This window comes from Crotalus tigris, unplaced genomic scaffold (assembly GCF_016545835.1).
Source record: "Crotalus tigris isolate CLP2741 ecotype Arizona unplaced genomic scaffold, ASM1654583v1 scf7180000018371.15429387391:27106975, whole genome shotgun sequence".
Classification (NCBI taxonomy): Eukaryota; Metazoa; Chordata; class Lepidosauria; order Squamata; family Viperidae; genus Crotalus; species Crotalus tigris.
Window position 1 is genome coordinate 20,843,769 of NW_024096970.1, and position 23,955 is coordinate 20,867,723.

At 37.0% G+C, this 23,955-nt stretch overlaps 1 protein-coding gene and 1 long non-coding RNA gene across 3 annotated transcripts in view; one reads left to right on the forward strand and one right to left on the reverse strand.

The window, feature by feature from the left end:
• The window catches only part of NEK9 (NIMA related kinase 9), a 37,009-nt gene extending 16,178 nt beyond the window's left edge, over positions 1-20,831 (forward strand). Inside the window, exons 9-22 of one of the 2 annotated variants that reach the window (XM_039351697.1) lie at positions 4,337-4,387; positions 5,679-5,871; positions 7,198-7,342; positions 7,849-8,049; positions 8,250-8,296; positions 9,708-9,863; positions 10,181-10,289; positions 12,419-12,580; positions 13,289-13,459; positions 13,627-13,689; positions 15,443-15,633; positions 16,395-16,559; positions 17,463-17,669; positions 18,787-20,831. In XM_039351697.1, the coding sequence (XP_039207631.1) occupies positions 4,337-4,387; positions 5,679-5,871; positions 7,198-7,342; positions 7,849-8,049; positions 8,250-8,296; positions 9,708-9,863; positions 10,181-10,289; positions 12,419-12,580; positions 13,289-13,459; positions 13,627-13,689; positions 15,443-15,633; positions 16,395-16,559; positions 17,463-17,669; positions 18,787-18,909 (1,984 nt within the window). In that variant the 3' untranslated portion in view covers positions 18,910-20,831. Of the gene's footprint in view, positions 1-4,336; positions 4,388-5,678; positions 5,872-7,197; positions 7,343-7,848; positions 8,050-8,249; positions 8,297-9,707; positions 9,864-10,180; positions 10,290-12,418; positions 12,581-13,288; positions 13,460-13,626; positions 13,690-15,442; positions 15,634-16,394; positions 16,560-17,459; positions 17,670-18,786 lie in introns of both variants that reach the window. The other variant, XM_039351696.1, reaches the window with a different exon arrangement.
• On the reverse strand, positions 5,923-13,368 carry LOC120311769. Its single transcript, XR_005557728.1, has 3 exons — positions 13,239-13,368; positions 11,244-11,361; positions 5,923-7,009 (listed from the first exon to the last, which is right to left on the reverse strand). It is a non-coding gene; the product is annotated as an uncharacterized LOC120311769 (long non-coding RNA).
• Positions 20,832-23,955: the final 3,124 nt, after the last annotated feature.

The window sequence follows — 23,955 nt, forward strand, 5'->3', positions numbered from 1 at the left end:
CATCTGGTGGTGGTTCTGTCTACCCCACATTTTTCTATCTTGTCAAGTAGTAGGTTGTGATCTACTTTATCAAATGCCTTACTGAAGTCCAAGTAAATTATGTCCACAGCATTCCTCTGATCCACTAATTTTGTCACTTGGTCAAAGAATGCAATAAGATTTGTCTGGCATGATCTATTTTTGACAAACCCATGTTGGCTTTTAGTAATGACTTTGTTTGCCTCTAGGTGTTCGTTGATTCGTTGTTTGATTATCTTTTCCAGGATCTTCCCAGGTATTGAGGTCAGGCTGATAGGTCTGTAATTTCCTGGATCCATTTTTTTTCCTTTTTTGAGGATGGGAACTACATCAGCTCTTTTCCAGTCCTCTGGTAGTTCCCCTGTGTTCCAGGATCTTTGAAAAATATAGTTCAGTGGCTCCGATATCACATCTGCCAGTTCCTTGAGAACTCTGGGGTGTAATCCATCTGGTCCTGGCGATTTGAACTCATCTAGGCTGGACAGGTGCTCACTTACCATTTTCTTGCCTATCTTAACTTGTGTTTCTATTTTGTTTTTTATGGCACTATTTTTGATAGGTTGGTCTGTTTTTTCCCTTTGTGTAAAGACAGATGCAAAAACGAGTTAAATAGTTCTGCTTTCTCCCTGTTGCTTGTCACCTTCTTGCCACTTCCACCCACTAATGGACCAATCATTTCCTTCACTTTTTTCTTGTTTTTTACATGTTGAAAGAAGCTTTTTTTGTTATTTTTGACTTTGGTCGCAAGCCTTAGTTCATTTTGAGCTTGGCTTTCTTCACTTCATCTTTGCAGGCTCGGGCTATTTGCTGATATTCTGACTTAGTTATGTTCCCCTCGTTTCCACTTTCTATACTTGTCCTTTTTATCTTTCAATTTGTCAGAGAGTTCTTTATGCAGCCATGCTGGTTTCTTTTGAGAGCTGTTGTTTTTCCTCTTTGTTGGTATTGTGCTAGACTGTGCTTTTATTATCTCATTTTTCAAAATTTCCCAAGCTTCTTGAGTTGTTTTCCCCTTGAGGATTCTCATCCATGGAATCCTTCCCAACCCTCTCTAAGTTTATTGAAATTAGCTCTCTTGAAGTCCAAGACTCTAGTTTGACTGTTCTATTGCTTGTGCTTCTATAATGTTGAATTCTAATATTGCATGATCACTTCCTCCCAGGGTTCCTATGGCTTCAACACCTTCTATCATTTCATCTCTGTTAGTGAGAATTAGATCCAAAATGGCTAATCCCCTAGTTCCCTTCTCTACTTTTTGGGAGACAAAGTTGTCTGCTAGGTTTGCCAGGAACCTGTTTGATCTTCCACTTGGTGCAGAGTTTGTCTCCCAGTTGATGTCAGGGTAGTTAAAGTCCCCTATTACTATTGTGATGTGCTTCCTACATACCTTAGTTAGCTGACTAGCAAAAAGTTCATCTATTTCCTCTGGTTGGGTGGTCTGTAGTATACACTTATGGCAATGTCATTTTCCCTCCCTTTTATATTGACCCAAATGCATTCAAGACAGTTTTTATCATTGTTGTGCTCTATTTCTGTGGAGATGTAGTTATTTCTTATATAGAGAGCAACTCCACCTCCTCTTTTATTTGGTCTGTTCCTTTTAAATAATTTAAATCCCTCTAGCTGTGTGTTCTATGTGTGGGTTTCATCCCACCATGTTTCCGTAATGGCAACAATATCGTATCTGCCCTCATTAACCTGAATTTCTAGTTCACCCTGTTTGCTGTTCATACTCTGTGCATTGGTGTATAAACATTTGAGTCCTTTGTGAGTGGCCCTGTGTTTCCTTTCTACATAACCTGTGTGGTGCCTGAGTTCCCCTATTGTCTTACCACCTATTTAGTTAGTGCACTTTATGTGGCACTCGCTATTAGAGGCTTCATTTTGCTTGATAGCAAGGTTGGTATTCTTGTCCACACACACATCTAAGCTACATGCACTGATAGCCCTATTATTTTTAAATTGCCGGGGACAGGGTTGTTCCGTATCAATTAACTCCCTGTCCCTGCTGTTCAGTTTAAATTTCCCTCCAGAAAATCTGTGAATTTATAGCCGAATAACTCAGTCCCTTTTTTTGATGGATGCAAACCATCTCTTTTGTACATCTTTTGATTGGACCAGCTACTGACATCGTGACTAATATATCCAAAGCCTTCCCCTTTACACCACTCCTTTAGCCACATATTGAATTGTGCTATGCGCTGGCCTTTTCCGTTTTGCTCCTTATACACTGGTAAAACCTCTGAGAAAGTAAGCCTACAGCCTATTCTGCTAAGTTCCTTCCCCAAGCTCTGGAAATCATTCTGCACAGAGAGTACATCTTTTTGGGACAGATCATTAGTGCCAAGATGTACAATAGCCTCCACATCACAGTCCTTGCTGCCATTCTTGATTATTTTAGAAATACGCTTCTTGTCCCTACTGGCAGTAGCACCTGGAAGACACCTGGCCTCTTTCGAAGCCTCTGTGTCCTTTCCTAAATTTACATCCCTTATAATTGAATCACCTGCCAGAAGGTAGCTTCTCTTTTTGGGTGCCTTTCTATTCTTGCATGACTGATGTGCAATACCTGATTCACACTTCTCCCTGTCGAAATCTAGTTCTTCATCTCGGACCACAATCCCCTGCTTATTAGAGTTATCTTCACAATACCTGTCTCCTTAATGTCCCTAATAAGGTCAGCAAGGGCACTGTAACTGCTGTGCAGGGACATAGCAAAAGCTTGGTGTTTATGGTTCACAGCTCTCATCCTGCCTGAACCCACGGTTGTCCACACTGCCCTTCTCCTGCAGGATCTTTGTGGTGCTGATAGCACGGAGGCTTACTAGAGTAGAGGAGCTGAACAGCCTTGAAACTCTTAAAATCTAAATTAGATTATAATTATAGTGTGAGAAAGTAAGCCAAATTGGCATAATTGAATTAACAACACAACTTACCAATTAGGTATTGTGAGGCAGCAAATTATTAGTCAGTTATTCTATTGCCATTACATTTTTAGTTCCATGAATGGGGAAGGTGCTTGTGAGATATGCCATATCTTGTGTAGAAGTATTTGGCTGGCTTTGACTTGAGGCTGAGGATGGGTGGTCCATTGACTGCTTGACCTCAAATAGCAAAATCACTTGGTTGGTTGGGCCTTTCACTCCCTTGGCTTCATTCAGATGATCTAACACTCCTTACAGCCTTATTTGTACTATGGTTCTGGGACAGTTTTGTGACCTAATCCTCAGGACTGGATTTTTGTTTCTGTTTTTTTTTTTTTCATGTTCCAGGTCCTATATCAGTGATGGCGAACCTTTTAGAGACTGAGTGCCCAAACTGCAACCCAAAACTCACATGCATCGTTGAGTGCCGGGTGGGTGTGGCCCATTGGGTGGGGATGGGTGTGGCCCATTGGGTGGTCATGGCTGCGGTGGTAATGGCAGATTGAGTGGGACTAAAAAGTATAATCAATCAATTCCAACTTTGCAAGATCTTTTTTTTTTCCCGCAAGAAGTTGAAATTGACTGATTGAATCTTTTTTTCTTTTTTTGCACACGACGGTGGAGGCCTAAAGCGAAAAGGTTTTATAAAACCCACTGAAGGCCTAGGACTGGGGCGACGGCGCACGTGCCCACAGAGAGGGCTCTGAGCGCCGCCTCTGGCACCTGTGCAATTGGTTCACCACCACTGCCCTATATACTAGATTCACTTGTTTGTATTTCCCTGCCTCTAGGTGTAGAAATTCAATATTGGACTCCAAATTAAACTGAGAAATAAACTCTTAAGTTTGGTCTTAACTTAGTGGTCTTACGTTTAATGCCTCTAGAAATATAATATATCCCTTCCAGGAATATATTATGTTTCTAGAGGGAACATTTTTCCAGAAGAGGTTTTTTTTAATGCATGGCAGTTTTTTTTGTCAATTTCTTCTTTTCCCTACAGCTCTCAAACAATTAAGGACCCCCCCAATCCTTGGGAGCAGATTTTTGGGAACATAGGGGCTGAGGAGAATGGCAAATTTACTTCCCCCATTTCCTGTTTATGAGATCCCCCAATTTACATAGTTAATAACACAACATTGAAGCATGTCCATTTTTTATACAGGCTATATTAATCTATGCATGTTATGGATATTGTATATTTCAAGCACCGAGTAACTGTCTATTATGTAGAAATTTCAATATTTACTGTCGACAAAGTTCCTTATGTTTCATTACTGAAATAGCTTGCAGTAGAATTTTATGAAATTATTATTTGCAGTGTCGCAAATCATATAATGATTCCTGTTGAAAAAGCTGTATTGATGCACTATTTTTACTGTTTTTCTTCCTGGCAGGGATATGGAGGAAAAGGTTGCACTTCTTAATGGCCCAAACAAACGCCCAAGGTAAAAGAATATATGTTGAAGAGTAGAACAGAAGAAAATAGTTGCTCTCTGCAAGTATCTTAGCATGGCAAAACACAAAAGTGTTAAAAAACAGCTGTGTTCTTTGGAAGGCTCCCTCCGCTGCTCCAAAGACTATCCTAAGCTTTCTGTGTGTGCATGTGTTTATACAATGAAATGGGACACTCTAGAGATAATACAGTACAGTAGTAAGTATCTGAAGAGGTCTTGCATGGTGGGTAGGCAAAACTGATATATCTGTCCTCTCTGCCGCCTCCTTTTCATGGCCTCTGCACTAGCCAGCATCATACTTGTCCTTACCTCTCTTAGCTGTTTGCATGCTTGAATTCCGTTGCTGCATCTTCAATTCAAGTGCAGTGTAACTCAAACAGTCAGCTATATTTTCTTCCAAGCTTCCCAGGGTCTTTTTTATTTCCTCTTCCGCTATTGCCATCAAATATTGCCATCAGGAATGGTGTAATCCAACCAGCTATCTGTCCTATTTTCCTAGCACCTTTCTATCCCTTTCAGTGCCACTACCAATGGCTTTGCCTTTCCTCCATTGTATCCCACCCTGGAATACTTATGCCCAGGTGTGTGTGTTCTGGCTCTATGCCTAGGCCAAATATATATATTGGAGGTCCAGGTGTTTTGGTTTGAGCAGAGACCACAAGCGTGTGTTTTGTTCCAAGCATAGATCACCTGAAACTGACTGTTTCTCACTTTTGCATAACTTTTCTTGGTAGATGATTACTTTAAAACAATACTATCTTGAAGACATTTTCATTGTAAAATATACAAGTGCTAAACTATGATATCTTATATTTAATTTTACTTGTGTTGTTAACCATGCCCATCATTTACTTTAGATTTCATTTACGTTACATGAATCCCTATTTATAAATTGTGCTGTATTACTGAACAATTTACATATACAGCTAAAAATGCTAGTGGTTTAATTTGTCAATGTATTTGTACACCTTCTCATAAGTTTATTCATGTCACTGCTTCTAAAAATTCAAAAGTTATATATATGTGTCTTCAAATTGATTTCTGATTTTCATTTGTCTTACAACATGCTGCTTTCTTCCATGTTTCCATGCTGTCTGTCTAGCCTCTGAATCTAAAGCATGCCAGCGTATATTTATAAATATGGAAAACTCTTAGCACTTATATGAAGTGTTTTTGCATGGAATCTGGAAATTAAATTTTTCCCATCTATCTTCTCTTTAGAGGCTTAGAAAAGCAGCTCATGGTAAACAGTGTATCCATACAGATCTCTTGTGATTTACAGAACAAGTACTATGAATGAAGCACCTATTGCAGTGGTGACTTCACGCAGTAGTGAAGTATATGTATGGGGAGGTGGAAAGTCCACTCCTCAGAAGCTGGATGTTATTAAAAATGGCTGCAGTGCCCGACAGGTCTGTGCAGGAAACACTCACTTTGCAGTGGTAACTGTGGAGAAAGAGCTCTATACTTGGGTGGTAAGTGTCAAAAAAAATTGGGAAGTTTGGGGGGGGGGGAATTCTCCAAAACATTATTCTTTGGCACCTGCCATCAATGAAGGGATCAAGTGCTACTAGGAATTTGCATCTTGTACTGCAAGGAGGTCATCATGACAGATCACATTGGCCTCTCCAATTGAGCATGGATATCCATTCATGTCCCAAATACATAAGGCTCCAGCTGCCTCCAAGTGGAACTGCAACTAAACAAATAGCCTTTGGCCCAATTTATCAGCTGGAAGGAATTAAGTGTTCCTAGAGATTAACATTTTATTTATTTTACAGTTATTGATATGCCACATATTTGAGGCAGCTGTAGATGGCTTAATAAGTGTATACTTATTAAATCATAAGCATCATTATAATCCCAGAATGATAACTCTTGCTATCTTCATTTAAAATTTTCTTAACCAAATGTCCTTCAGAAGAAGACTGCTTTGACCAACTTACCTAAGACTAAAAGAATGGGGGGTAATTCAACCTCATGGGGCAAGCTGTTCCATGGGGAGGAGCTGCCACTAATCTCCCAATCTCTTCATCTGTCTCATAGGTGGATAGCCATAGCATCTTTGTAGCTAGACTATGTAGGGTGGACTGATTATACCTGGAGAAGACTATACAGAAGTGCTAATAGTCAAATCTTTAGAGAGCTTTCAGTTCCAACCAGCACTTGAACTCAGGCAGAATGGACCTCATGTAAAATAGATATTAAAATAATGCTGGAAATAATATTCAACCATTATAAGTACTGTAGTAACTTTATCCTGGAGAAACATACATACAGTGTATGTGAAGACAGTACAAAATGGAATTTAACTCATATTAAATATCTATGTTTAGGAAGGGATTTTTCTGTGTGAATTCCCAGTTTAATGTTCTATGTTTTGACATATGCTACATCACTGTTGATATCTGATAGTATTACATAAGCAGACAATTCACATGTCTAATTTTAATCCACCTATGGATACCTAAGTGGTATTCCCTCATTCAGTGAGTTTGCCTACTGTAAGTATGGTCCAAAGATCAAGAGTTTCTCTCTTTCTTCACTTCCCACATCTTCCAAAAAGCATTCCAAAATTTGGATGGTCATCTGGAACAGCATTCCATAGGACACCTACAAAAAAACCCCTATAATTATTATTTAGATGCTGAAGGAAAAATAGGCCACTTCATCCTGTGGAAACACAGAGCATAGAGGTGTCTCTGGTTCCTAGATAGTCTATACTATTTTTTTTTAGTTTCTTTTCATTAACAATATTCCTTGGCTCTTAGACCACTTTATCAAATGTATTTTTTTAATAGAACATGCAGGGAGGCACTAAACTGCATGGCCAACTGGGACATGGAGATAAAGCTTCCTATCGACAGCCTAAACATGTGGAAAAATTGCAGGGCAAAGCTATTCGTCAAGTATCGTGTGGTGATGACTTTACAATCTGTATTACAGGTGAGAGACACAGGAAACATGGCAGCCCTTCAAATGTATCAAAAATGTCATGGAAGAATTGAAAAGGTGTATTAACTAAAAGAAACACTACCCAAAATACAAGAGAATATGTAATACTCAGGTATTGGTAAATCTGGAAAGTAGACAAACCTATAGCTGCTGGAATTAGGACAGCTTCCAAAAGCCAACTTATATTTGTTTTTGTTCTTTGAAATGCCAGTACATTAGCCTTTATACAGTATTACATTTTGTGATTGAGTGTATAAAATCGTTAAAATGAAAAAGAAGCAAAGATTAAAAATACATAGATTATAAATGTCAATCTTTATGTATATAATTCAAATATCTAGTGTCTGTAGGATACTGTAGTAGATTAAGCCATATTGGACCTAGCTTAAGTAATTAGACTGCACTGTAGTAAAATTCTCCCTGTATTAAAGAGGAAGATAACCACTGTATTTTTATGTACATCCTCTGTTATTCATGTGTCCCTTGTTTTCATGCAGATGAAGGTCAAGCCTTTGCTTTTGGTTCAGATTACTATGGCTGCATTGGCATTGACAAGGCTTTTGGGTCTGAGGTCCTGGAGCCCCGGCAGATCAATTTTTTTTCCAGCAATCCAGTGGAACAGGTTTCCTGTGGAGATAATCATGTGGCAGTGCTGACACGAAATCATGAGGTCTACACATGGGGCTGTGGAGAATATGGTAGGTTACTCTACACGCAGTCTTTAATCTTTGACAAAGATTAATGACTGATAGAAGTAAATTTCCTTGGAGCACTATCATGATATACCAGATTAAATGAAGATTTGTACTTCTGGAAAGGTAGATGGTTGATGGACAACTTTCTTTGAATCTGAACATTATTACCTGTATTCATCATTATTGTTTCTCCCCAAATATAGGCCGCTTGGGTTTGGATTCAGAAGAGGATCACTCCATCCCACAAAAGGTAAAGCTAATTGAATTTAACTGTATTTCCTGCGTTTCTAGAATAATTCAGTCTTGAGACATTTTCTTTCCTATTCAGCAAATATTCAACAAATATTTGTTAAGGTTTTGTAAATTAATACAGACAAGGGGAAAGAATTTTTGATTGGGAGCCATGTAGAGTTAGATAGAAGATGAGCAAATATTTTATATTTGAGATGAAAACAATGAAACTTTGACTCTGGGTTTTTCTAATGAGATGCATTCATTGTTATAGGCTAGTACATGGCTAGTACATATTAGTATGTAAAAGTAAAAACTTGAGGTTGTAATGTTACTATTTTATTCTACTGCACCAAAAGAGTTAGAAGTCATTGTTTTTTTTCTCCTTTACCCTATATTTCTTTCTCTTCCCTTTTTCCTTCCCCATTTCCCCCATTTTTCTTTTTTTTTCTTTTTTCTTTCCTTTCCATATGACTCTATTTTACTTTTTTGTATATAAAACAGATGATAGATAGAAGAAATATTGCTTTACATAACTAATCAGGCACAACTGCTCTGATTAACAGCATATCTCCATGGTGCTAGACAAAGGTTTATCCTATCCTCGCTTTTCTTTTAAATTGGAAATACTAATTTTTAAAGTGCCAAATTGATATGAGGTTTTCCTTATATGTGTTCCAAGTGTTACTTGTAAAAAGTGATTGTGCTTTTTCTTTTAACATACTGTATACAAGTAGTCCTTGATTTCTGACCACTTGTTTAACAAATGTTCATAGTTATGTCTCCCTCCAAAAAAAAGCTATTTAATGATTTGTTTTCAAAATTATGATGGCCATATACGTATACACTCTGCAGGGACATGATCATATTTGGGCACTTGGTAGCCGGCTCCCCTTTATGGTCATTTGCAGAGTCCCACAGGTCACCTGACTGTGATTTTTTTTTTACTTTTTTTGCCAGTTTCCAGTGTTAACTTTAATTTCTGGCAAAAATGTCCATTGGGGAAAATTGACTTGCTTAATGACTACACAGTTGCTTAATGACTGTGGCATTCACTTATTGACTGCTGCAAAAAATCTGGACCAGTCATGTGATGCCTCAGCCTACAACTGCAATAACTTATGACTGTAACTCTGGGCTCAGTTATAGTCGTAAGCTGAGGACTAACTGTATAATTGTTATGTTTCAAATGGCTGCCTTTATTTTGTAAATTCTCATTGTATTCTGAATAGTGACTTCTTGTCACTATCGTGTAGCAAACTAGAAGGGCTTTGATTCTTTTCACAACTATCGTTTTCCCACTCCAGGTGTCAAGAAATGCCAGGGATTGAAACTAGGGTCTTATATATACAAAACCCAAGTCTCTGTTGTTTGGGACTTTGCAGCAACTGTGTTTAGTTGTTGAGGTATCTTATGTATTTCTTTTTTAGGTAGAAATTCAAAAGACTTCCAATATTGTCTCGGTCCAGTGTGGCAGTGATGGAACCTTTCTGCTCACACAAGCTGGCAAGGTGTTGGCCTGTGGTCTGAATGAATTCAACAAGCTAGGCCTGAACCAGTGTACATCAGGGATCATTAATCATGATGTGAGTGGCACTGTATGAAAGTAGGGAAATAACATTTTCATGATAGATGCTTATAAATATAATTTTTAAAATTCATAACAAAATTTTTGTTAACAGATTAAAAGGAACTGGGGGGGACACAAATGAATATGGTTTACATTTCTAAAATAATTTTATGCATGTTTGGAAAGCCTACACAAGAACCAATAAATACTGCTTTATTCACAAAGAGTCTTATATTAAGACATTCTTAAGCTTTGCATGCATTGTTCTTGATTAAAGTGTAAGCATGTACAGAATCATGGCTTTGGTTTTATAAAATTGATGTCTTCTCATAGGCTTATCAAGAAATCCCATATGCTACAACTTTTACTTTGGCCAAGAAACTCTCTTTCTACAAGATTCGCACTATTGCTCCAGGAAAGACACACACTGCTGCCATCGATGGTAATATCAAATTATTATCTTGTGATGTAGTTTTATTTCTAGATAATGGTAAACTAACCTACAACTTCAGTAGGTGACAGCAGATTAATCTCAGCAGTATCAGTTTTTGGTTATTACTCACTTGTATAAGTGATAGCCTGGGGATCTTAAAGCTATTAACTAAACTGGGAAGTTATAGAATTAAACAAAACACTGGAAGAAGGTAATGCAAACCATCCCAGTAGCATTGACAGGTAACTGCACTGATGTAGTCACTAGGAGTTATAGAGTGATAGCACTTAAAGATTAGAAAGGACCTTAGAGATCATCTAGTTCAATCCTTTGCTCAATTCAGGAAGCCTCTAGTATCTCTGAAAGATGGCCATCTAATTTCTTTTTAAATACTTCCACCAAAGGAGAATCCGTTACTTTCCAAGGCAATCTGGTCTGTTAAACATCCTTTAGCAACATTTTCCAGATGACTAATTAAAATTTAATTCTTTGTAATTTAAACTCTTTTTTCCTGTTTTCTTTTCTGAATTAACATGAACTGTTCACTCCTATCTTCTACAAAAATGCTTTTTAGATACTGAAGATAGCTATTATGTTTTCCTGCAGTTCTCTCCTCTTTCAACCAAGCTTACCTACTGTATATTTATTTGCCTTTTTAACTATCAACCTCTATCTGAAAGACAGAATTACAATTACAATTATTGCACATTTTAACTAATAATACATATTAAATCTGTTAAATTAGCTCCATCAACTATCTCACACCATTGCAGTCAGCAGGGAAAATTAGTTTATTGGATTAAAAATAAAATCTTGAATGTTAACTCTGAAATTCTTAGCAGTGGGGAATAAAATGAGACAACTAATGAACTATTGGGTAAGAGTTTCAGAGATATTTCCCTACCTATACAAAGAAACAGAATGACTAAGGGCAACAAAGCAGTGGGAACAGGAGCAACTTACAACTTTCTGCTAGCTTGACTGTGGCTGATTGCCCTCCAGCAGTTGATGGTGAATCAGATGAACCCAGCCTCCAGAGAACTAGGACAGAACTGTTCTATTGAACCTCCGGAAGACAGCACTAAAATTAATTTACATTAAATATTCAATTACACCATTTACATGAATAAATGAAAAAGCAAGACATCAATCTGCAGGCTAATTATTATTAGAATAATACTCCTGAAATAAATATGTTTCTCTGTGTGTGTCCATGCACATGTGCCATATAGGAATTCTTTGACAAGAAAAATGGAAGTGATTGCAGCTCCGTTCTTATCTGAAAGTTTCCTATTTGATCAGGAAAAGAGACAATCTGAAATTGTATATAACCTTATAAGGAGGAGCTAAGGCAGTGATGGCGAACCTTTTAGAGACCGAGTGCCCAAACTGCAACCCAAAACCCACTTATGCATCGTTGGGTGATGGGTGGGTGTGGCCCATTGGGTGGGCGTGGCTGCAGTGGTAACGGCAGACTGGATGGGACTAAAAAGTTCAATCAATCAATTCCAACTTTGCAAGATCTTTTTTTTTCCCCGCGAGAAGTTGAAATTGACTGATTAATTGAACCTTTTTTTTTTTGTACACGGTGGTGGAGGCCTAAAGCGAAAAGGTTTTATAAAACCCAGCTGAAGGCCTAGGACTGGGGCGACGGCGCGCGTGCCCACAGAGAGGGTTCTGAGTGCTGCCTCTGGCACCCGTGCCATAGGTTCGCCACCACTGAGCTAAGGAAATGGTAGAATACCTCAGGATTCTCTCTAGTAAGATTTTCTTCTACTGATTATGGAGTCTTGTGACTTAATATACCTACACTGTCAATGGACTACAGCCATTTTGTTTTCAAAATTCCAGATGGGCCTGTATCTGACTAAAATTATCTTGACCATAATCAACACTAATAGAAAAACATGTATGTTGGTTAAAAATATGAAGAAATGATGCCTATTATTATTAAATTCGCTTAAGATGAATGAAGCTGTTTTCATACTACCATGGAAAGGTGATCTATAACCTCAAAACAAATAATGATCAAGTGTTCTAAATGATGTCTTGCATTATAGCTCACAACATACTATTTGACAGTGTTTCTCAGCTTTCTGCTTTATTAGTTCTTAATGACCTAATTTTTTTTGTTTCAGAGCGGGGTCGTCTGCTTACTTTTGGCTCCAATAAGTGTGGACAGTTGGGTGTTGGGGATTATAAGAAGCACCTGGGCATTAATTTACTAGGAGGGCCCCTTGGGGGAAAACAGGTCATCAGAGTGTCCTGTGGTGATGAGTTCACCATAGCTGCTACTGATGGTAAGTATATGCATTAGTAGGTTGATGTGAATTTCTTTAAACTGAGTAGTCTGTAAAGAATCATAAATGGTTTGTTTAGAGCAGGGATGTCAAACTGCTGGCCCACAGGCCGGACACGTCATCTGGAAGCCACGCCCACCCCATTGCCAGCAACAGCAAAACTGGCCCGATACGTTCACGACGTCACATGATATCGCAAGTTTGACATGTCTGGCTTATAGATTATAAGAGCCGAGGTGGCGCAGCAGTTAGAGTGCAGTACTGCAGGCCACTTTAGCTGACTGTGTTCAGCAGGTCAGCGGTTCAAATCTCACCGGCTCAAGGTTGACTCAGCCTTCCATCCTTCCGGGGTAGGTAAAATGAGGACCCAGATTGTTGGGGGCAATGTAAATATATATATACATTGCTTACTGGTGTACACCGCTTAGAGAGTGCTTGCACTTAAAGCGGTATATAAGTCTCATAAATAAATAAATAATAAAAAATCCAAACTGACTGGAAAGCACAATATATATGCAATATATTATAAGTCAGGAAGTACTTTTTTGCTATTAATATATAATTAAGCCTCACAAAACACCATATTCCTATAAGAATCACAGTGTTTTTTTGGTCATTATTATATTTTTAAATAGAAATAAATAATAATCATTCAAACCTAGAGTGGAGTTCTTGACTTTTAAGATGATAAACTTTTTTATTTTCCAGATAACCATATATTTGCATGGGGTAATGGAGGGAATGGCCGTTTAGCAATGACACCAACAGAGAGAGCTCACAGTTCTGATATTTGTACATCGTGGCCTCGACCCATTTTTGGCTCCTTGCATTATGTCCCAGATTTATCTTGCCATGGATGGCATACCATAATAATTGTTGGTAAGTATAAAAATGCTGGGATCTGAAGGTAGATCATTCATCTTCTTCTCTGACTATAAGATACAACATATTACTTGGATTCATATGTAGGAATGAGTCATATCTATATATCAGTTTCCCATATTCTTTAAATCTTGAGCTGAGAAAATGTTCTTTTTTTCCTCCAGAAAAAGTTATAAATTCTAAAACCATCCTTCGTTCCAGTAGCAGTGGCCTGTCCATTGGGACTGGTAAGTAATCAGGCTGTTAGTAATACTCTGTTATAGAAAATATTACAAGAATAATTCAGAAGAATAGCACATCCTCTGCATAAAAATGTATCAAGTTCAATCTCCGGCATAAACAACTGAATAAGTTGCTGCTTTAAAAGTCACTGTTCTCACTGCAAGTCACAATTATCACAATGTAGATTGTAATGAGTCAAGATATAACTGCTAGATAGACTATAAAGGCCTTACTATGCAAGACAGAATTTATTTTGATTAATCACTTTAGCAGTTTGTTCTTTGCCTTCATTTCATTCATTGGAGAATAGCGTAATGCAGTTATATGGCCTTTCTTTGTTGACTTGTCTGGTGTAATAATATAATATGATGCTAAAACTATTATCACATTAAGATGAATTTAAGAAAGTCCAATTTGCCTGGGTGGAAGAGGACCAGAATTGGATAGCAGGCCCTTAGCTCTTGGAAGACATTTTGAGTAACTAGCTACTACAATATTATAGGTCTTTTCAATCTTCTAGATTTCATTTAACTGCTAGAATGAAGTTATGCTTTCCCTAACCAATGTACCTTGCTTAAATATTTCAGTTGCTTGGAATACATTTTAAATATTTATAGTCTCTTTCAGAACATTCTGGCAGATATGAATTCTTTGGAATCTCTGCTCTTTTTGTGATTTCCCCCCCCCACCAAATTAGGCTGGAATTTAGGAGAAGATAAACTTTATTCATGCCAGATGAATTTAAAACAAGGAAACCGATTGAGTACAATCTACACAATGATTACAATATGCATTTATGAAAACAATTCTAAAAAGAAATTGTTGGGCCAATTAAATACGTGGAAAATATATAATGTTAGCAAAACCAAAAGGAAAATCGAACACCAGAATAGAAGTATAAGCAAGACTGTTTAATATAAACAAGCTTGTTTGTTATAAAGTTACTTAGCTTTCATCGGCCAAACTGCTGACATCGTCAGAGTGAAAGTAAAAGGAGATCCGGGAGTTCGCTTATGTAGCCAATTGCTTCTGTGCCCTGCTCCTTGAGCGCGTCACCGGCCCACTCATTTCAATTGGCTGTAATGCATTGAGTCGTCCCGCGCCTGTCAACATGTTCAAGGATTCAAAAACTGTTCTCAATAATTTTGAACAAAAAGAGGAAAAGCAGCTAGTGTGACGTTAACATACAAGAGTATTAGGATTTTGGTAGAGAAAATAAGAAATGTATGACTACAATGCTGTGGTAATTGAAAAACAGATATAGCAAAAGTGAAATGTTATGGCAAAATAAATTTTGTCTTCGTGTTGACTGTGAGATAACATCACGGCATCATCATGGTGGCAGTTCCTTACTGAACTAAATCCTCGTAAAACCCCCAAAATTTGATTCTTTGTCTCCCTGCCCTCAGTTCTACACATTATAGGTAGTTCTCGCTTAACAATTCTAATGGGGACTGGCAACCCTGTTGCTAAATGATGTGGCTGTTAAGTAAAACATCATGTGTATCACAACAGCTGGAATTTTGAGGATTAGTTATAAGTCTCTTTGTTCAGTACCATCGTAACTTTGAACGGTTGCTAATGACAAATGGTCATTAAATGAGAATTCTCTGGTTTTTTTTATTAGCAATGGTTTTTTATTCTGCATTCTGTCTTAAGGATACTCCATTCTGACAATACATGCATTTTCAAGAATGTTAGATTTTCTTAAAATGAGCAAATATTTAAGATTTTTAATTCCCTGCTCTTTTGTCTTAGTGGCCCAGGGTTCTACAGCTGAACCAAATGAGGAAGAAGAAACTGAGCAGGATTCTGAGAGCCCTGATAATAGCAGAGGCTTCCGGAGAACGATGGAAGCAGATTGCGGAATGGGAGATCAGATCAGCACAACAGAAGTAGCTGTAGATAGCAATGCTGCTAGCAGCTCCTGTCCTAGTTGGCTGCGCAAGGTAACTCACTGTTGCTATGGTTAGAAAAAAGGAAAAGGAAAACTTTTTCTAATAGTTGGAATTAATGGCTTTTTCTAAAACATGAATAGCCTCAATTGGCATTTTTATAAAAACCATAAGGAAAAATTCAGCAGTAAATTTCCATTGTTGAGAGCAGATTTTTTCATAATTTTACATGAAATAAGAGTTTCATCTTAACTTTGTGGAAAGCAACAAATCCAAATTTGTGCTTGGACTAAATTATCAGAATAAAATCATTTTACTATTATGTTTGATATTTTCTTGTAATTTTGTACTTTAAAATTTCCCTTAAAAACTAATATTGAAGGAGATGCAAGCATTTTTTAAAATTTCTCCATCTAGTTTTTGAGAAAAAGCTGAAACAAGTTAATACTATTGTATACAGTACTTCTTTATATAGATTAGATGAATTTATAATCCTGAAGAGCAGTTAGTTTCTCTTCAACAGTTAAAACAATTATTCATTGTAGGCAGTGTTTCTTTTAACAGAAATGGAATATTGAATTCCATTTCATTCAGAATATATCTCAAAGAATATACTCTTTAATTAGTGTGCTAAAATATCTAATGCATCATCAGCAATTACAATGCAGTGAATGCACTATCCTCAACATATTAGACAGAGCTAAAAGAAAGCGTTTACTTTTTAAATAATTAATCGGTCTCTCATTCTTATTTCTTTTGTAATACCCAACATAAGCATGTTAGATATCTTTATATTCTTATTTGCTTGGGCATAGGAGCTGGAGAATGCAGAGTTCATCCCAATGCCACAAACCCCTTCTGTTGAAAGCTTAGCCTCTTCCAGATCTGACAAAGAAACTTTTCCCTACAATGAACTAAAAGGACTCCATATGCCTTCACCCACACCAATTGATGTTAACGAATCCAAATCAGAGTCTTGGGTAATGTAAACTTCTATAACTATATGGAAATAGTTTCTGTAGTTTGGGATCTGGGTTGGAGGAAGGAATAAGGTGCAAAATGAAAGGTTTAAAAAATGTTCATGTAAAACAGGGGTTCCCAACCGGGGGTGCTCGCACCTCCTGGGGGTGTGAGATGATATTCCAGGGGATGTGAAAACTTAGGTTTTCAAAATTATGGTGTATATGCATAATTCATTGCCATTATTTTGAACGTTTGTAAGGGGTATGAGAATATATCAGAAGCGTTCTAGGGGTATGAGGTATAGAAAAGGTTGGGAGCCGCTGATCTAAGAGATGAAATAAGATACATGAAATTATTAGGCTAAAAGGATCTACATAACTGAGAAAGAAATATAATTCAGTGTATAAAGTGTGTAAGCTTTTAAGGTTGGATGACAGAAACCATTCCCCTCAAAACTATAAATAGAGATTTCTAAGAATTGTGTGAGACCATTGCTAGTAAAGAACATTTCATTCTACCCTTATCTCGTCATAGTTTCACAAAATTTTATCTTTTATGATTGTAAGCCGCCCAGAGTTACCTTGAGGTAAAATAGGGGACCTATAAATTTTATAAATAAGTAAAACTGGGAAGACACAAGAATATGAAAAGAGCATTAAAGAAGCAGAAAGGTTTTCAAAAATAATGAAATCTTCCTTGTTCCCAAAGGAATATATATTCCAGGTTTATAACTAGAACATTGGCAGAGATTTGCTAATTAGCTAATTATTCTAGAATTCAGTTCCTATTATGTACTATTTTGATCTGTTAGGCTTTTAGTAGTTCTAATTTCTTCTTCCAGCTATGATTACCTATAGTATTGATTTTCAGTTTTCTATAACACTTATTCATGAATCTCCTCAATTTTCTTTTAACAGCAGCTAGTCTTGGATTCAGCAGAATCCTGTGATAGAGGGAAATTGCCTGTGGAATCATCTGCATGTAAATGCAGTTTTCTGCAGGCTGAAGTGGAACGTCTGAGTGGCTTAATATCGAAGTGTTTGGCAGATCAAGAAAAATTACAGCGAGAAACTGCCTGTCTTAATGCCCAGCTGCAAGTTCTCTCTAGAAGGCAAGGAACACACAAGGTAAATTTTTCACTGAGAAAAACTAACAGATTATATTCTAGTGTTAACAATACCTACTTCCAAGCAAATTTGATGGGGCCTCAGTCACCCTAATTAATTGCAGCTTCTGGATGCATTTCAAGGGCAGCCCTATATAAAGCACATTGCACTACCCCATTCAGGAGGTGATTAAGGTATGGTGACTAGGAACAGATTGGCACACAATACAAAGTTGTACAAAACTGCTCTTGGCCATGGTTGCCACGTTTCTAAAACAATATTTGGGAATCCAAAAGAACCTCCAAATTGCACACTGATTCTGTTTGTGGTACAAAAATTATTCAGCACTGTTGTCTTTAGGATGGCTTCTTTAAGGGATAGTGAAACCACCTGCTGGGAAGCTTTAACCAGTCAATAGGGACATGGATTTGAATATACAGATAGCTAAGCTAGAACCCTAGAACCCTGCTTTAGAACCTTAATTCATCAGGACTAACAGGATCAAATTCCACCCAGATAACCGCAGATTAAGCTTCATTCACCTTCATAGGACCTAGTTCAAAGTGGAGTTCAACTTGGAGCAAATCTGAGTGATTTTATCTGATAGGTGCCTGGCATATTCATTACAAAGACTTTGCAATTAATCCTCTGAACCAGCCCTTCCCCAAAGGGCCCAGGTTATTTTAAACAAGTCTTGGGTGCTTATTCAGCCTAATTAGAAGCAAGTAGAACTTGCTTTATATCACATTCATTTATATTTCCCTGCTGAAACAACCAGGATGCTGATGGAATGATAATTTAAGAAAACACGCTGGCTTTTCCCCCCACTTTCTGTTCCTATTCAGACCCTTAAAGAATAGATACTATAGCCAATGTTAAGAGAGAAACTAGTTAATAAATAAGTTCCAGCTGAGTAGTTTTATGGAAGCAGAAGATATTTCAACAATATTTCCTTGACAATCTGAGCAAACAGCTTTTAGTCCTTCCATGACCATTTTATTCTTAGTACATATGTGGAATAACAGAGATTAGAAAGCAATTGTAGTTAAACAAAATATTCGATTGAACACTTTTAATGTTGTACTACTGCTTGCAGATTTTTTTCAGTTGTGAATATTTTTCTTTTTAATCTGAACAGCTGGAATCTCATTCCAAAGCTACACAAACATCCAAAGAAGAGATGGAATCAGATCCAAAGCCTGACTTGGATTCTGAATCCTGGTGTCTCCTTGGAACTGACTCATGCCGCTTTAGCCTGTAGACTTTATATCCTGGAAGCTATTCAATTTCACACATTAACTACATGCAGAGAACAGCTTTCCTAGATTCAGGTCCTTTGTGAACATTGAAGTCAAGAGTCTCCATAGCCTCCATGTATGCAAGAGAGGAAGCACTGCCTTAAGCTATGAAACTAGGAGGGAATTTAGAGAGTGTGTGAACACTTAAATTCAAACCAGAGTTTGTGCAGGTATGACAATAGTGAGTTCTCTCAGTGTATTGTTGAGTCAGTAACACCATCCCAGGAATAGTTCCAGCAGCAGCACTTCATTTATTTCCTAACTTTAAAAGAACTCAAAGAACAGCATTGCATCCGCAACAGCATTCACTTCGTCTTCAAGCAATTCAAAGATGAAAATATATTGAAAAGAGAAAACCAGCAACACCTACATTCACAGTAAAATTGAATGCTCTGAGTTACTTTTTAGCTGATAAGGTGAAAGGAGAAGCATCTTCACCTCTAAGAATGAAGTTTGAAGGAGAAATATTTTTAATAAGTGGATGAAAGCATCCCAAACAGAAAAAAAAACAAGTTTCTATTTAGATTCATTTCTAGTCACATATATATCAGTCTGCAGATAACCTATTTATAGTTTCAGGGATGTTGGAGAAGGACATCAAGCACCCTTTTGTTTTCATTGCTGTTAGGCATTGTTTAAATGCAAAAGAACTGGCTGAACTCTTTCAACTACTCCGAATCTCTAGCTTTAGAACTCACAAGCACTGCTTTTGGTGTCAGACAAAGAGTGATTGGAATTTGAAATCAGACACATTTATGACTTGACTCATATTATTCAGTTATTGGCCTGAATTCCAATAACATCTTCTTTTTGCCCTAAATCAGTATTTTTGCTTCCTTTCAATACTTAATGAAACGGGACTTAAATATTACTTTTAACAAAGTACGTACATCAAATATAATTGCCACAATCAATTATACATCACTTCAGAACTTCTTCTCTAGTATTATTACTATGCATGAATTTTTTTTTTTGAAGGTATGTTGCTTTATTTTTCACATTTAAAAATGAAATTGATATTTTTGTTAATTGGATTACTTCACTATCTTACTCCTTTGGGATAGATATAATTTCTAAAAAATACTTCTGCATTTCTCTTTACAGTAGTATGGGGTTTTATTACAGCTTAACTATAACTTTTAGAAAAACTTCTTTTGTATGCTTGTGTCCGTTATTTCATTTGATAGGCCCTTGATTTTAATCTCAACTTCTCATTTATCTCCAACATCTCTTACGTATTCTATAATTTGATCAGACTGAGAAAAGGAGAAGGGGAAGAGCGTTAAAGCAAAATTTGGTCTGTTAAAATATTTAATAGACCACTGTGCCGTTTGGTTGATTTCTTGCCCTCCAAAAATTACTGAAGTTTTTTTCACCCCATATGAAAATACTGTTTCATCAACAGAGGTTTTTTATAAAGAACAATTATGTTGGGGCTACATCCAGTAAGAAATCATGGAGCAGATGAGAATCACTATTTTACAGAGCCCTTTTTATTTCTCAGAGCTCTACAATTGAATGCAGTACTAATTCACCGTACTGAGTTGTGATCACTCAGCAATACATGTGCCTTTAAACATAATACCGTGCAAGTTGTGCCTGTTATAGATCCTGATATATGCCCCAGCCCTGCTATGCAACCGAAGTGCAGATTTTGTCCCACCTAAAGGATGAAGGGAAAGGACAAAGTGCCTTTGAGAAGTCCATTTCCGTTCTCTCTTTTTCAGCAATGCTAGTTCTTAGATGACGGTTATTTACTAGCATTGCTATTGCTCTATTATAGTGAAATACAGTATATGAAAATTATTTCGTTGTAATCTGTTTTTCTAAAACCCAATAGTGGAATGGTTTGATGTTTTCTGTTTAAATAAATTTTGACACTCAATTGTTTTTGTCCTCATTCGCTCTAATAGAAATTGAAGATATTTCAAGGAACACACATTTGAGGTTGCTTGGTTTTACATTTATCGTGATCAGACATGGTAAACTTGGTCCACATTTTCACAGGCAACGTTTATCTTCCTCCTGCTACTGCTGTTTTTTAGAAATTCTACTGCAAGATATGAAAATCTTATAACACTTAAAACTAATCAAAGGTAAAACTTAATTATCACTAACATTTTTCTCTCTATATTATATTGCTTATACCTTTAGTCCTTTAGTTGTCATTATGATTACAGTTGTTTTCATTTAACAACCACTCATGCAGCAACAACTTTGAATTTATGTCAGGGCTAACCAAGTGGTATTTACAATTGGTCCTCAAGTTTCAGCCATCCCAGCACTCTTATATTAATTTGATTGCTATTTGTGACCTTCACTGGCTTCCCACAAGCAAAGTCAATAGGGGAGCTGGTAGGGAAAGTCACAAGTCATTGGTAAGTCACTTGCACTCTCTCCACTCCAGCAGCAGCTATCTCTGCCCCTGCTGCACTCATACCACACCATGCAATTACCCCCCAGCAATAGACACCCCCAGCACAGCCACATTCGCCATCTGCATATCCTCTGCTCAGAAGCAGCAACTCGGAGCCTTACTGTGCTATGTCAGCCACCTGTGTATCTTCTACTCAGCAGCACATACATCCAGCTTGCTGGCAAGCCACATGGGGCTTCCTTAACAACCCATGATCCTTGCTTAAATAACAGCAGGGAGTACTGGGATTGCCATTACTAGGAGATGTTGCAAGACCTCATGCTGTACAACCACATTGCTTGCTTAGTAATGGAAAACTTCAGTCCCAATGATCATCATTAACCGAAGACTGCTTTTATCAAGAATATAAATTATACAATACCGATCAAGATGATGAGCAGGACACATCAATAACAACATATTCATTTGGTGCTGATGGATCATATATAATTAGGCTTGAACAAAGAATACTGATAAGACCACCTTTCATTTATATAATAGTGTGTCTTGAAGAAAAACAGCTGTATATCAGATAATTGATAAGGGGATTACAAAGCACTTTTTGGTTCCTGAGTATTGGGTATATGAGCTTAGAAGATAAAAACCATCAGAAAGTAGAAGAACCAGTACTATTCAAGCACTGCTGAAATATACCTTTCTGGAAAATACATTAATCACTTCAGAACAGGTTAATGCATCTGCATGTTTGATTGAATCAGGGAAAAGACAAAACACAATTTATTTGGGAAAGCTTCTTGTACATTCTTATGACTTCATGATAGTAAATAAGCTGTTTTAGGCAACTTCAGAAAACAACATGAAAAATAATGTAGAAGAAGAGAAATCTCTCCATATAGGTTGAGTTCATACAACATACCCTAGAATTATGAAGCTACACTTCTAATAATGTTTGTATTGCCAACCTGTGCCATGTGATAAAAAAATAATACCTTTGTAGAGATTGCCTATCTATTGATACTGAACTGATGGGAGAAGTATGCTGCAGACTCCATGAGATAAAAAAAAATTTTTGGGTGGAGTCAAGGAAAAAAGCCTAAGGAATATTTTGCCCCCTAAGATGAGGTTGGCCTCCCACTCTTCTGGTTTTCCAAAACCTAAGAACCGGCTATATTAGCATGGGGATCCAATGGTGGCATGCAACCTGGGCTTCTAGGATGGTGTCTTAACCACTAAACTAAACTGGCTCTCTTTTTAGCTTCTTAACTTTGTTTTTTAGCTTTGTCTATGTTATTTTTTTTTTATTTGTAAACAGCCATGAGACATTTAGATAGTGAGATGGGGGTATATAAATTTGATTAATAAAAAAATAAATGAGAATATATAACATATATTGCAATCAGGGGTGGTATATCACTTTAAAAGACATTTTGAGGTTTAGCTTAATCTTAGAGTTTACTGTATCCAAAAAAGGTCTTCAGACAAAAATCTTTTTCTTACTGTACACATTAGACTTATCCATATTGAAACTATAGGACAGCTTTCTAAAAGACGACATGGCTCAAGGAAAATAAAGCAAACCGCTGCCTTCTACCCAATAGACGCAAAAACAACAGTATGGCTGCATTGTACAGAACTATAAACACTACTGATCTATAATGAAAAAGCAATCATTGGTCCTCCCATTAATACAAGCACCTTGCATTTACCATGATATACTAATATAGTACTTGTGCTTGTATAAATAATTTTAAGATTTGTAAAACAAACTGAATTTATTATCCCATTTGAATTTGAGCCACAAACAGAATTGCAAGTTCAGGTGGTGTACCAAGCCTGTTGTCAGAGGGGCAGCTACATAAATTTTATATAAATAAAAATATTTTTTTTGTTTCTCAAAAATTAAAGAACTGCATATACAAGCAGGGTCATAGCAAACCAGGATTAATGACAAATTTTGATTATCATACCTTGTGCAAATATCTCCAAAACCAAAATATAGGCACAGAATCTAGCAATCTGATTACCGTATCTTGTATTTTACCTCATCAACTTCTAATAAAATCTGATTTGATAAAAAATATAAATGGCTATTACTCAAGAAATGAAATCTGAGATTTCTTTCATTTTGAAATAATTTAAATTCATGGTGCAAAAGAGCTATTAAACAGCTTCCCTGCTGAAGCTGGATAGAAAAAATGAAGAAAATAAGCTGGTGAAAGCCAAGTTTCCTGCTTAAATCCATTTGACATTTTGTTAGTGAAATAACGTTAGCAGAATTACAGAATTAAAAGGGACCTTGGAGAGCTTCTATTTCAGCCCCCTGCTTGAGCAAGAAATCCTATACCATTGGTTGTCCAATCTCTTCTTGAAAATCTCCTGTGTTGGAGCACCCACAATTTCTGGAGGCAAGTTGTTCCACTGATTACTTTAATTGTTCTGTCAGGAAATTTCTCCTTAGTTCTAGGTGGTTCTCTGCTTGATTACTTTCCAGCCATTGCTTCTTATTCTGCCTTCAGATGCTTTGGAGAATTGGTTGACTTCCTCTTCTTAGAGCCCCTTAGATACTGGAACTTCCTATCATGTCACCCTTCATTCCTTTTTCCCCCCATCAAATTAGACATACTCCAATTCC